This window comes from Lithobates pipiens, unplaced genomic scaffold (genome assembly GCF_037356315.1).
Source record: "Lithobates pipiens isolate NorthernLeopardFrog02 unplaced genomic scaffold, aLitPip1_a1.2 Scaffold_19, whole genome shotgun sequence".
In the NCBI taxonomy this organism is placed as follows: domain Eukaryota; kingdom Metazoa; phylum Chordata; class Amphibia; order Anura; family Ranidae; genus Lithobates; species Lithobates pipiens.
Window position 1 is genome coordinate 180,107,007 of NW_027507764.1, and position 15,427 is coordinate 180,122,433.

Here is a 15,427-nt window from a genome sequence, read left to right on the forward strand (position 1 = left end):
GCCCCAAGCATAACAACGAACATTATGTGGTGTTCGCGGCAAATTGGAAAGCCGCGGAATCCTGTTAAAGTCTATGGGACACTAATCTGAAAAACCAAAAGTGCTTATTTTAAAGGCTTATATGCAAGTTATTGCCATAAAAAGTGTTTTTGGACCTGGGACCTGCCCCAGGGGACATGTATCAATGCAAAAAAAAAATTTTTTTTTTTAAAAACCTGAAGTTTTTTCTCGGGAGCAGTGATTTTCATAATATTTAAATTGAAACAATAAAAATGAAATATTCCTTTAAAATATCGTGCCGGGGGGGGGGGGGGATGTCTATGGTATGCCTGTAAAGTGGCGTAGTGTACCCGTGTCTAGAACAGTACCACAGCAAAATGACATTTCTAAAAGAAAAAAAAAAGTAATTTAAGGCTGATTGCAGCTGCAGTGAATTGTCAGGTCTCAGCAAAATAGATAAAACTTATTCCAAAAAAAAAAAAAAAAAAAAAATTGGTCCCCCCCCCCCCCCTCCCAGTCAATTACCAGGCCTTTTGGGTCTGGTATGGATTTTAAGGGGAACCCTGTGCCGATTTTTTTATTTTTTTTTAAATGGTGCAAAATCCATACCAGACCCTTATCAGAGCGGGGGCAAGAGAGCGCCCCCCCCTCATGAACCGCACCAGACCACATGCCCTCAATATGAGGAGGGTGCATTGGAGTAGCCCCCCCTAAGCACCTTGTCCCCATGTTGATGGGGACAAGGGTCTTATCTCCACAACCCTTGCCCGGTGGTGGTGGGGGTCCTGCGGGTGGGGGGGGGGCTTATCAGAATCTGGAATCCCCCTTTAACAAGGGGACCCCCAGATCCCAGCCTCCTCCCATGTGAATTAGTAACAGGTACATTGTACCCCCTACTATGTTACAAATAGTAAAAAAAACAGAAGACACTTTGGGACAAGTCACGCCGCCTGACGAACCAGAAAAAAAAAAAAAAACCTCCATGGGAGGCTCCCGCTGCGTGACGCTTCTTCTCGATGACAGCTGTTATATAGCTGAGAGCTGGGCCACTCAGTGACATAAACAGGTGACCCCGACACCACTTGAACATCAGAGGAAGACGAGGTCGCCCGTTTACATCACCGGGTGGCCCTACCCTCAGCTATTTAACAGCTGTCACCGGGAAGAAGCGTCACACCCATGGAGGTAGGGCTGTTGTGGCTTTTTTTTCCTATCTCTTTTCCGATTTTTGACACTTTTTGTGAAATGGTAGGGGTACCCGTTACCAATTCACATGGGGGGGGCGGCTGGGATCTGGAGGTCCCTATTGTAAAGGGGGCTTCCATATTCTGATAAGCCCCCCAACTTGTAGACCCCCACAATCACCGGGCAAGGGTTGTGGGGATGAGGCCCATGTTGATGGGGACCCCAAAGCATCTTGCCCCCCCCTCCTTTCCTGCGGCCTGCCAGGTTGCGTGCTCAGATAAGGGTCTGGTATGGATTCTGGGAGACCCCTACACCATTTTTTTTTGTTTTTAGTTCGAGGTTCCCCTTAATAGTCATACCAGACCCAAAGGGCCTGGTAATGGACTGGGGGGGTCCCATGCTGTTTTTTTTTCAATGGGTTTTATCTATATTGCCAAGACCCGACAATTCATTAGAGCTGCAATCAGTTTTAAATTACTTTTTCCCTTTAGAAATGTAATTTTGCTGCGATACTGTTCTAAGCATTGGAAAACTGTGCCACTTTACAGGCATACTATAGACACCCCCAGGCACTGGGGGAGATTTAAAAGGAATCATTTTTATTGTTTCACTTTAAGAATCATCAAAATGACTGCTCCCAAAAAAATGGTCGTTTTTTAAAACTTTTTTTTGCATTGATACATGTCCCCTGGGGCAGGACCCGGGTCCCCAAACACTTTTTATGACAATAACTTACATATAAGCCTTTACAATGAGCACTTCTGATTTTTCATGTTACTGTCCCATAGACTTTACGGGGTTCGTTTGTTCATCTGAATTTTTTGCCAGTTCGAAAGCTCTGGTGCAAACCGCAAGTTCAGCTCATCCTTATTTACAGGCTTCTATTAAAAAATAAAAATAAAATAAATCGATCCACATTTTTAACTGCAAAAAGTTAGCAGCATTTAATGAGCCAGAACTTTGGTTACCACCAGGTCATGTTGGCAATAACGTATTTATTGGCATAGAACACGTACTTTTTTCCCCTTACAATCAGGGGGAAATCGTGGGTGCTTGTTATACGCCAATCCCCCGCCGTTGTAAGCCTCTGGGCAGATTTCGGCCTCCTTCGGCCATTCTCGGCAGCTTTCAGCTGCCGAGAGTGGGCAAAAGCTTCAGAGAATGGGCAGAAGCTGCCGAGAACGGTCGAAGACGGGCAAAAGCTGCCGAGAACGGCCAAGGCTGCCGAGAACTACCAAGTGCCGCCGAGATACACAGGACATCCGGCTCTGTATCTCGGCAGCGCCATTTCTAAAAAGCAAAGCTGGAAATAAAACTGACAAGGCTGCAAATGATGGACAAGGCTGCAAATTACACTGACAAGGGTGCAACAATGGACAAGGCTGCATAACAAAGCTGCATATGACACTGACAAGGGTGCAATGATGGAAAAGGCTGCATGGCAAAGCTGCATATGACACCGACAAGGCTGCAAATGACACTGACAAGGGTGCAATGATGGAAAAGGCTGCAGATGGACACTGATAAGGCTGCATTGATGGGGATTTGAATGAAACTTTTTTTTTCCTTAAACTTAACTCCTAAACTTGGGGTGCATGTTATACGCTGATGATTACGGTACATAAGACACCCTTCTGGTGTTGTTTTTTCTTCCCGGTAATAAAAAGTAAATTCTTCCAAGCAAAACATTTTATTTGATCAATAAAGTAAAAGTCAGCATGAAAGTATGCAAGTATGCCATCAGCATAGGGTTAGTGATAGTGTGCTCATCAGTAGAGGGATTTCGAAGGGGGGGGGGGGGGGGGTTTGGAGCTGCTCATAAAAAGATGCTGCAGTGGCTATGAGAAGCTAGAAACTTGATAGAAGAGTCGTGGTGCAATAGAAAGAAATAAAAAAAAAAATGAAGGAGGTGGTGTCTATACACCAAAAGTACACTAGCAAAAATGAGGCTTGCTTGAAGTGGGAGGGGATATGCTAGGGCTGTTCTATGTCTGCCAGGGTCCAATCACCTGAGATTACAGATGTTGTAAAGGAATTTTTTATTTATTTTTTTAAATAACAAACATGTTTACAAATGTAGTTTTTTGCCTCAGAACAGTAAAGGGGTTCTGAGGGTTAATTATACAGGTTTAACTTTGACATCAGTTTGGCTGGGCTGTGTTAAGAGTTCTGCCTGGTCATGTGTACAGTGAGGTGCACATGACAGGCCCAGTACCAGGCCTGGTTGGACACTTTGGGTATCAGCTTCCCCGGAGCCAATCAGTGGGTGCGCCTGGCCCCGCTGAGGAGTCTGGGGAAGGGTACTTAAGATGCTGAAGTCACGTGTTCAGGGTTCGTTCGTGAGGCGATAGCTGCCTGTTCCCGATTCTGGACCGGGGTAGCCCCGCGAGGGATCCTGGTCCCGGGAGCATGCATCGCTTCGCAACATGCTTTGGTTGGCTAACCCCAATAGACCCGCCTGGTCTGGGGTAAGGATCCATCTGTTCCCGAGTCTCAGGACCGGCTGGTCCGAGGCGCAGTAACTGGGGGAGGATTCAAGGCATCCAGGTGTGCTCTAGGCTTGGAGGGGCACCACAGCTCGTGTAAGCGACTGGGGGAGGACTCTTGGTAGGAGGGCCAACAAGCTGGCATCCCGAGAAGTGCCTGGTTGCTGGGTTGTGAAGGACATCAGCGACTCCACGTTTTCCAGTACTGCCAAGGAGACTGAGAACGTTCCAGGTACTGAGGAAAAGGTTCCCGTTCATTTCTGTTCCAAATTACTCAAGGTCAAAGATTTCACAAGTTCTGGACCAAAGTGCTGACTGCCATAATCTCTGGCTAGAGATTTGTTCAGCTTTGAAGCATCTAGCTGTGAGTGGCTGCTCTCTGGGTGGTATTACAGGCTTTCTGATAACTAGCAGTTCAAGGTGCCCGAGTTTCTTCACCCTTGCCCTCTGTTCCCATACGAGACTGTGTTTGTTGGATGTTACCCCTACAAATAAAAACCTTTCTAAAAGGACTTTTATGGTGTCAGCATTCAAAGTTGTTGGGTAATAACCCTGGGAACCCCTAGACGTGGAAGAACCAGCCAAGCAGAGGTAACCGGTAAGCCCAAAAGTTAAGGCCGCCCTGCCAAGGGTTATGGCCGCTACACTTACCTCTCTTGTTCAGCTCGTTTTGCACAGAGTGGCCCCCGAACCTGGTCTCCTGGGGTTCCTTGGCGGCTGTCTCGGCTCCCTCCCACAAGGACTCAACAACTTCACGCAAGCTCCCCCACATGTGGAGCGCTTGCGGGCACGCTCCCGTGATACAGCCGGCGGCTATAGCCTCTCGCTGTATCACTGGGCCTCACCCCACCCCAAGACAACCCAACCCCCCCCCCCCCGGCGCGCGCCACGTCATTGGATGTGATTGACAGCAGCGCGAACCAATGGCTGCGCTGCTTTCAATCCATCCACTGTAACCAATCAGCGGCCAGGCTGATCGGTGAAGAGGATGTCGGGGACGACCGCGGGATTTTCAAGGGGCCAGGTAAGTATAAAACGGGGGGGGCCAGTATTGTCATGTTTTCTCACCTTAATCATAGAATGATATGATATATATATATATATATATATATATATACACACATACATACATACACACACACACACACACACACACACACACACACATACATATATATAATAATAATAATAATAATAATAATAATGCAGGAAGACGACTTACTGGTTTTTGCTCAACCATTTTTAACTGAGGACTAGCTGTAATTGCTGCAGTTTGGCGGTTACTGTTTGCGAGTGCTAATTGCAAGTTTCTGCCAATCACTTCTGACAAAGGGGTAACCTGTGTTTTATTCTTCTGGTTGAGACTACCTGGAGTTTCCAAAGCTGCCAAAGCATCCTGTTTGAATTTAAACACATTTTTATCTAAAACCAACATTCATTTTAAACTGGAATATTTGTGTGCATAAAAAGTTTCAGCAGAGCTAAAATTTTAAATGAAACCAAGATTTTTTTAAATTAAGTTAAAAAAAAGGTAATCAGCTGGTAACATACAGGAAAAAATACTGGAAACAATTCAAATAGAGAGCAAGACATGTAGATCTGAAATATGGAAAGTATCTAATTTCCAATGTTTAGCTGAATTTCAGGAAAACATGTGATTCACCCCCAAACAGAAATATTTGGCACGTCTGGATATCGAAGAGCATGTGATTGCACTGGGCCAATCACCAAGCAGTAGCACTTTTACTTTGGGAGAATCAAGGGCCTTTATTTAAGAGGTGAGTAACTCAGGGCAGCTTATTCTTGCTCAGCCAATGGCAGCATTAAGAAGTGAATTATAGTTGTGATGCTAGGGAAGGGGGCATAAAAGACCTCCCACCATCGCTACCATTATCCAGCAGCAGTGGAACTGTGGAGAGGACTAGAGACAATTGCAGCTGTATAGTAGGCACATCCCAGCTTCTGGGATCCTCTTAAAACATTGCAGCAGTATCCTGGCACCAGCATCGAGACCTGTACCTACACAGCCGACTCCTTCTGAGCCTTCCCTGAACTTTGTTTTTGGCTTCTATGACCGGTATTAGGTGTATGGTTCTAGAGAGATTTAATGCTAATGCTGCAGCAAACGTATGGACTGGAGAGTATAATCAATCAATCCTTTTGGATCGCAGTGCAGAATACTGTATTCAACACCGCTTATGCGGACCCAATTATTAATATAAAGGAGTCTGCACATCTGGTGAGTGCATTCACTTTTGAGGTGTGAGTACTGGCGGAAAGTATGGAGATGTATTATAGTCTGTCTTAATGTGAACAACAATCATGGTGAAGGCATGAAGGATACACATTATCACAAAACAGTTTGTTTGCCATTTAAAGAAATATTATTTGGAACTTAAAAAGCAAGAATTTGGACTTTGTTAGGTAATTTGGTTGTCATTTGTGTAAATTATTCTTTTATTGCACTATATTTTGGTCCAGAATATTTTATTTGGCTCACGTGGCAGAACATATTCTGATTGTATCACACATATATAGTTATACCACAACATCCTCATGTTGGTTGGTATATAAAAAAAAAAGGCAAAGCACAGGTTCATGTTAACGTTCTGTAATCTTTGGCCAGCCTTACTGTGGCAGTTAATCATATGACATTTGCTAGCGATAGCAAAGGAATGATCACATGAACCCACATGTTGTGCATTCTGCAACCTCTTCACTGTGCATGATGCAATCTGCAACAATGCAGGACAAAAATAAACAGTCTTGATAATTCAAAATCTAAAATGATTTAAACACAATGCAGTAAGTGAATTGTTAAATTGTATGAAATTGTACTAAAAAAAAAAAAAAAAATGCATAAACATGATAAAATGTTCTGTCATTGCACACGATTAAATTGATTTTCAAAATGGCTCACAAGAACAATCATTAGGAGCAGGAGAAATTATTTTGGGTTGTTCTTTGGTGGTAAATTATGGTAATGGCAAGAAACCTGCAGCAAAAAAAAAAAACACAAAAAATAAGTTTTGGGACAGTTTTCCTTTACTAAAAAAAAAAAAAAAAAAAATTATTTGGAGATATCCGTTACAATTTACCACCAAAAGAAAGCCCAATTTGTCATGAAGAAAAACAAAAAACAAGGTATAATCCATCTGGATACACAAAGTAGTTGCGATGATATCGTTTTACTAACATGTCAAAGTTGCAAAATTGTGCTCATGCACTTATATTTGTTTTAACATTAGGCGGTAAGGGGTTAAGCCATCTACCTGATCAATAATGGGCAATGCAACAAGTGCACATTGGGCCATGGAGACAGATCTTTTCACTACAGCCTTAAAGCATGCCTCTTCTACAGGGCAGTAGCAGAACACAAGGTACATGAAACGATTTTAAAAAATTATGTAAGCCATACCTTAACATCAAACGTTGGTTTGAAAAGTTTATCTCTGCATAGAAATTTTGAAGGTGTGTCAAGATGAAGGGATGGCTCCCTCTTTGGTAATTTAGCTTCACCACCAGGAGTTGGAATCTTTTTGCTGTGCCTTGAGAGTACAGACTGGAATGCCTTGCTCTGGAATCGATTCATATCTAATGGGGTCACTGCAGATTTCTTCAGGGCTTCTGGACAATTAGTGACAGGACGGTCTGGTGTATCCAATGATGGTCTTGCTACTACTGGCCTATATGTCTGACTTACAAAACTCTCTTCTTTATCTGAAAAAAACAAAATGTTTTAAAACAGTAAACAAAAGGCTTTCCTAGAAAAAAAAAAAAAAAAAAAATCAGCCCTTCCAGTCTTCAAGGAAGCCGATAAGCACATGAGAAGATACAGAAGAACCCCAATCTTGGAAGAAAAAAAAGAAGAGGAAGAGGGTTTGTCTGGTGCCAGGAAAACCTACCAGAAGTGACTCATGCTGATAAAAAGGAACAGGGTAGCAGACAGAAATTACACTTAGTGCTGTTAATTGAGACAAGTACACAATATATAGAGGGTTATGCTTTGTTCATATGTCATGTCTGACGTTTACAACCGCTTTAAATTAATAGGTTTTACCTGCAGGTGGCACTGCAGATTAAACCTAAAATGTGGCTCCAGGCCCTTATAAAGTGGGGCAAGAAACAACAAATACTGAAAAATTCCTTCATGAAAAAACAACACTTTTAAGCTTGCTCTATAATTTTAATAAGCAAATTTTTATTATCATAGTAAGAATAAATAACCACCAACCATCAACACTGGCGTTCTCCACAAGAAACAGGCTCTCATCTGCTTTTTTGCCAGTTCTGGCACACTGTAGGAGCCAGGCCATAGTCACAGCAGGTAAATTCCACTTCTTTGCTGCTTCATACTTGGAGCCCTCAGGCTCTCGAAGCACAAGATGAGTGCTAGCATACATTCCTTTTTTCGGATTGGCCTTTCTTACGAAAAATTCTTGGACTCTGCAACATTTAAAATGCCCAAAATGAAACCACAGCTAATAAAAGTGGATATTAAAAATAAATAAAACAAAACACCCCAAAACGGTGAAATGTTACACCAAATTCGGAAAAAAAATAAAAATAAAAAAAGTTAGTTAAATGGTATACAGTGGATATAAAAAGGTCTACACACCCCCGTTAAAAGGTCAGGTTTCTGTGATGTAAAAAAAAATAAAAAAAATTTTTTATAAAACAAAGATAAATCATTTTAGGACTTTTTTCACCTTTAATGTGACCTATAAACTGTACAACTCAGTTGAACAACAAACTGAAATCTTTTTTTTTTTTTTTTTTAGGTGGGGAGAAGTAAAAAAAAAAAATAAAAAATAAGAATAATAATATGGTTGTATAAGTGTGCACACCCTTAAAACTAATACTTTGTTGAAGCACCTTGATTTTATTACAAAACTCAAGTCTTTTTGGGTATGAGTCTATCAGCATGGCAAATCTTGACTTGGCAATATTTGCACACTCTCCTTTGCAAAAACACCAAATCTGTCAGATTGCGAGGGTATCTCCTGTGCACAGCCCTCTTCAGATCACCCCAAAAATTTTCAATGGGATTCAGGTCTGGGCTGTGGCTGGGCTATTCCAAAACTTTAATCTTTTTCTGGTGAAGACATTCCTTTGTTGATTTGGATGTATACTTTGGGTCACTGTCACACTGAAAGATGAAGTTCCTATTCATGTTCAGCTTTCTAGTAGAAGCCTGAAGGTTTTGTACAAATATTGACTGGTATTTGGAACGGTTCATAATCCCCTCTACCTAGAAGAAAGGCCCCTGTTCCAGCTGAAGAAAAACAGCCCCAAAGCATGATGCTGCCACCACCATGCTTCACAGTGATGTGCAGTGTTTTTGTGCCAAACATATCTTTTGGAATTATGGACAAAAAGTTCAACTTTGGTTTCATTAGACCATAACACAATTTTCCCACATGCTTTTGGGAGACTTCGGATTTGTTTTTGCAAAATTTAGCTGGGCTTGGATGTTTTTCTTTGTAAGAAAACGCTTCCGTTTTGCCACCCCACCCCATAGCCCAAACATATGAAGAATACAGGAGATTTCTGTCACATGTACCATACAGCCAGTACTTGCCAGATATTCCTGCAACACTTTTAATGTTACTGTTGGCCTCTTGGCAACCTCCCTGACCAGTTTTCTTCTCATGTTTTCATCAATTTTGGAGGGACATCCAGTTCTTGGTAATGTCACTATTGTGACACAATGTCCCCACTTGATGATGACTGTTTTCACTGTGTTCCATGGTATATCTAATGCCTTGCAAATTCTTTTGTACCCTTCTCCTGATACCTTTTAACAATTAGATACCTCTGATGCTTTGGAAGAGCTCTGCAGGCCATGGCTTTTGTTGTAGGATGCAAAAATGTCAGGAAAGACCTAATAAAAACAGCTGAACTTTATTTGGGGTTAATCAGAGACACTTTAAATAATGGCAGGTGTGTATTGACTCCTATTTAACATGATTTTGAATGTGATTGCTTAAAGGGCAGACGTCCAGCTTAAAAGGGCAGACGTCCAGCTTAAAAGGGCAGACGTCCAGCTTAAAAGGGCAGACGTCCAGCTTAAAAGGGCAGACGTCCAGCTTAAAAGGGCAGACGTCCAGCTTAAAAGGGCAGACGTCCAGCTTAAAGCTTAAAGGGGAGAAGTCCAGCCTGAGCTTTTTAGGCTGGGCTTCTCCTCTCACAAGAGCTGAGACTGTCAATATACTGGAGCCGAGGAGACTGCTGCTCCCCGCCCCTCCACAGGTCAGCGTTCCAATGAGCGTAGAGGAGCAGAGAGGGCAGACGCTGACTGAGTCAGCAGCTCTCCTCTCGGGGGATCTGTGAGAAGTCTCAGTCCAGAGATGATCCAGAGATGGTGGGGGACAGATACAGCATCGATCTGATGCTGCATCCACCTAGGTATGTATGAATCTAAAAAAAAAAAAAAAAAAAAAAAAAAAAAAAACCCACACACACTTATCTTTTAATTCTGAACAATAGCTACATCCCCAGTTATAAAGAGGGTGTCCACACTTATGCAACCACATTATTTTAGTTTAAGGTTAAACCACTTCTCCTCCAACTTCATTGAGTGACTGTCTTTCTAAAGTGGAACTTTAAGTCAGAATTAAAGATGGGGCGAACAGGCAGGAATTGTATGCAGAGACATGCTTTGTCTCCTCTGCATTAAAGTCCTTACTTGCTCTGTACTACCCTGCACAGTGAGCTACATATGTGCAGCTCACAGTACAAATGCGGCAATGCTGAATCTGACTGAACTCCCATGCACATTCATATTTTTAGCCCCCCCCCCCCCCCCCCCACCACCACTAGTGCATTACTTTACATTTTTCAACATTAAACCTCATTTTCCAAGTAGTTGCCCACCCTTCTAATTTTATTGAGGTCTTCCTGTAGGTTTCTATATCCTGCTGTGAAGTTAGTGCCCTGCTTAGCTTTGTATCATCAGCAAGCCCTAAAATTTAGCTATTTATACCAACCTCTATCATTTTATGAATAAATTTAATAGAATTGGTCCCAGGACAGAGGTCTTGGGTACCGCACTTACCACTCGCTATTTATCCCAATTTTTTGGATGCGCCACTGTAACCAGTTTTTGTAAAAAGGTACACACTATTTTCCATGCCAACCAACCTCAGTTGGTAAAATTATCCACTTAGATACAGAGCACCTTCTCCCCCTTCCTGCACAGGCCAATTTTCAGCGCTGTCGCATTTTGAATGAAAATTGCACAATCATGCAACACTGTACCAAACAACGTTTTTTATAATTTGTTTCCCCAGCAAATAGAGCTTTCTTTTGGTTTTATTTGATCACCAAATTCTTTTGTTTAGCAAAAAATAAGGATAGAAAATTTAGAGTTTTGTAAGTTTTCTCCTTCACCGATGCGCATTAATGAGGCTGCACTGACGGGCGCTGATGAGATGGCACCAACATGCTGCACTGATGGGCAATGATAGATGGCACATGAGGAAGCACTGACAGGCATTACCGATGGACACAGATTGGCATCCCTAACGGGTCTGCACTGATAATGAATGTGCCGATTATCAGCACAGACCCCCGTCAAGGGAGCCCTGATTAGCTCGCCTCTACTCGCGCCTCGTCAGTGTGAATAGAGGAAAAGCCGATAAAACGGCACTACCTAGTTACAATGTGATCAGCTGTAATTGGACACAGCTGATCACATGGTAAAGAGCCTACTTCATAGGCTCTTTACCAGGAGCAGAGATGCAGTGTGTCAGAGCGGCACACCACACTACCGATCGCTGAGCAAGTGGCTTATCCTGCTAAACATCATATGACAGAATTATGAGAGCTGCCATGACATGTCAGTAAATGAACAAGCTGCAGCTTAAAAATGTGATTGTAGAGAATAAGCGAGAACAAGCACGCAGCCCATGAAAATTTAATTTCTAAACGCCTGTCCCTGATGCGACACAAAAAAGCAGTGAAGCTGAGATCAGGATGTAATGTGCCTACAAACAAATCAGCATGGGAACTCTTATATCTGTTCCCATAGATTTAGTTTACTAGTCAGCCTTGCAAACATTTGCTAAATAAAAAAATGCAATATACGATTTACCAGAAGAAAATTATCTGTATACATTGTTAGCTCAAAGGTAATTAAGAAAATATAAACAAACTACACGCCTCTTTTATTGTGAAAACACTACAGTGCAGCATATGGCTCTCACAGAACGCACAGGACGCTAAAATTCAAAATGAACACAACACTGGCACATTTATTTATAATGGTAAGCAACAACCACAAGATACTTACTTGGCTCCAAGAAGACCTGCTAGGTAGACTAAGGAATCCCTTTCGGCTCCCATAAACTGACTGACAGATAGGACACAAGCTTTCAAAGGCACACTACCTTCTAGATAGGTCACTGGCGTGAAGAGAGCATTAGACTGAGGATCCAAAAGGTTTTCTTGTTCTAAACACATTCCCTGGAAGATGAAACAGGTCACACATTATAAAAAGACTGAAGAATTTTGTGGACTGAAGAATTATCTAAATATTAACCACTTGCCACACAGGGAAATTCTGACATTTTTCTCCTACATGTAAAATTCATAAAATTTTTGCTAGAAAATTACACAGAACCCCAAACATTAGATTTTTTTTTTTAGCAGAGACCCTAGAGAATAAGAGGATAGCAGAATTTCTTACCAACCATGCATTGGTGACAACTTCTCCGACAGTAGCCTCCACCTCACAGCCCAGTAAAGGCACCACAGCATAATCAGCAATGGCTCTCTTATGGGTGGAGAGCACTTTACCAGCATTTGTTTTAATGATCTCTATGACACAAGCCTCGTCTTCATCAACAAAGCCCAACACCAAGAAGGACTTCCTGCTAAACAATCCACCCTCAATGATCGTGGAAGTTTCTCCCAGGCCACTCTGGCTGGGATAAGAGGGTATGTCATCCTGCAAAGTCATCTGGGAGAAGTTGATTTGCTTGGTCAGCTCAGGATTCTCTGGTCCAACTAGAAATAAATAAAATAAAATTTTTTTTTTTAATTCCTAGAATACTAGTAAGTATAAAACATACAGTATTGTTTTCTAAAGGACAATTCTATGCATCTTACCAAATGTGGAATCATTTTCTGCATACTGAGATAGCAGGTCTTCATCAGCTTGATAAGTTTGTGTGAGGTTAGTTGATTTTCGAACATTTATATTGGTACTGCTTGCCTTCCGAAGAGATGTACCGAGAACTACTTGTTGAGCAGGGGGCTGGATTTCAGCTGGCTTATAAGACGAGTGGGAATATACCTCCTCAGGTTGCAAGGCACCCTTTGAAAAACTGTCTAGGAGCCATTTTATGGTTAATACATAAGGCCTGAAAAAATAAAAATAATATATAAAAAATAAATAAAATAAAAAAAAAGAAGAAGAGGGGTTTTATGCAATATCCAATCATGTAATTTCAAGTTAGAACCAATCAGGTTAAACTAGACAATTTGTCTAAGGTCAAAAAAAAAAATCACGAGTCCTATGAGCAACACCGAAATTATACATTCCCTTTAATTTTTATGTTTAATGCAAATTAAAGCAGAGCTTTCATTTAGGTCATTTAATCGTGCACGGCGCCACTTGCGCATGTGCAGTAGGAACCCGGCTGTGACAGTGCCAGCCGTCACAGCTGGCTGCCCATAGTAAAGATTCCAGCAAGAAAGGACACAGGGAGAAAATGGCTGGGGTGAGCACACCGCTGGATCGAGGGACAGGTGAGTGGCTGTTTATTAAAAGCCAGCAGCTATAGTAGTAGCTGCTGACTTAATTATAACTTAAAAAAGACTAGAACTCCTCTTTAACATGCATGTTATTTTTCCAAAGTAAAACATGGCATGTAGGGGAAAAAAAATACAAGCACAACCTTGACTAAAAATGCAGGGATTTTTAAGAGCAAATTCACACTAGTGTGTTGATCTGCATTTTGGCACATCTGTAAAACTCAGGTCAGCGTTTTATTATGCATCATGTTCACACTACAACACTGCATCAAAATGTAACATGTATGCATTTTAATGCAATGCAGGTAAAATACACATCAACACAGCGCAACACAGCGCAACACACGTCATTAATTTTGTGCCTTTACAAGCTCCCTTTCCCATCAGCCATCTTTGGGGGATTGGAGAGTGAGGAGAAGAGGAGTGTGTGTAGAGCAGATGCTTTCTAGTCAGCATGTCAGAATGTATTTATATTCGGTGTAAATTCAGCCTAAATGATATGTCACAAGAGAAATAAAGCAAATGCCACTGCTGACCTGCTCATGAAAAAAAGCTAGCTGTCTGGTTGTCTAAGATTTTTGTACAGATCAAAACATTACTCAAACACATGCATGCATCAAAATGAAGTCAGAACTTCTTATCTGCATACTTGTTTCTGTTTATCAATTCAGAATGCATTGAACACAGAGCCATCATCGCAACCAGGCACTAGAGTTTTCAGGGGCCAGCAATGGATGCTGCACAGGCACAGTGGAGTCTTGGCATAAGGGGTGGGACTCTCATTCCGAGTCGCCCCTCACACTGATTCCCACCAGCACTTTATCTTCCACTACCACTGAGAAAGAAAAATACATACATTAATGCCTATAAAATCATGCACTAGCACATGCAACAATATGCACTATAAATACATCTGTAAAGGAACACTAGCAAACTAGACATGAGTATTTAGAATTAGGCTGGGTTCACACTATTGCGATGCGGGAACGCCGCGAATCCGCGGCGTTTTCCCGCATCGCTCACCTCCCGCCGGCAGTTCACACTGCCCTATGCGGACGGCTGGGGGTGTCAATGTTATGTTAATGACACCCCCAGATCCGTCGGCATATCGCAGTGCGATCTGCCGACTCGCACAGGAATCGGATCGCATGGTGTGAACCCCCATGCGATCCGATTCCGTTGCGGACCCAAAAAAGGGTCCTGTGCGAGTTTGCTGCGGGACAGCTGCGAGTTCAGCCATACTATCTGTATGGCTGAACTCGCAGTGCTACGGAGATCGGATGTGATTTGCTGTGCGAATCACATCCGGTTCTCCCCCCGCAGCGGTGTGAACCCAGCCTTATAGTGGTTAAACACTAAAGGTTTTTTTTGGGGGGTTTTTTTTACTCCTTCATGCCTAATCCTTTTTCTGACATTTATTGCTTTACAAGTTAAAATCTGTATTTTTTGCTAGAAAATTACTTAGAAACTGTTGCAATATTGTATGTCACACTGTATTTGCACAGCGGTCTTCCAAAAAAAAAAAAAAAAAATTTGCATTTGAAAGAAATACACTCTTTCATGAAAAAAAAAAAAACCCACACAAGTAAAGTTAGCCCAATTTTTTTGAATAACGTGAAAGACGATGTTATGCCAAGTAAATACTCAACATGTCATGCTTTAAAATTGCTCGCTCTTGTAAATCTCCATAGGCAACGCTTTAAAAATTTCTACAGGTTACCAGTTTAGAGTTACAGAGAAGGTCTTGTGCTAAAATTATTGCTCTCACTCTTATGATCGCAGTGATTCCACACATGTGGTTTGTACACGGTTTAGATTCGCGGGAGCACCTTACATAAGCGCTCGCTTCTGCGCACGAGCACAGAGGGATAGGGCGATTATTTTTTTATTCTTATTTTTATATGGTCTCTTTAAAAAATACATTTTGATCACCTTGATTGCCATCACAAGGAATGTAAACATCCATTGTGACTTTGGGATTTTCCGTTCTCCCCACT

General features: G+C 42.0%; 1 protein-coding gene across 2 annotated transcripts in view; it reads right to left on the reverse strand.

Annotated features, from left to right (window-relative positions):
* Positions 1-15,427, reverse strand: part of TOPBP1 (DNA topoisomerase II binding protein 1) — a 103,656-nt gene that overhangs the window by 50,800 nt on the left and 37,429 nt on the right. For both annotated transcript variants that reach the window (XM_077491520.1, XM_077491521.1), the window contains exons 10-15: positions 12,783-13,036; positions 12,361-12,680; positions 11,965-12,137; positions 7,906-8,117; positions 7,090-7,391; positions 4,894-5,067 (exon numbers count right to left, since the gene is read on the reverse strand). In XM_077491520.1, the coding sequence (XP_077347646.1) occupies positions 4,894-5,067; positions 7,090-7,391; positions 7,906-8,117; positions 11,965-12,137; positions 12,361-12,680; positions 12,783-13,036 (1,435 nt within the window). The remainder of the gene's footprint in view (positions 1-4,893; positions 5,068-7,089; positions 7,392-7,905; positions 8,118-11,964; positions 12,138-12,360; positions 12,681-12,782; positions 13,037-15,427) is intronic.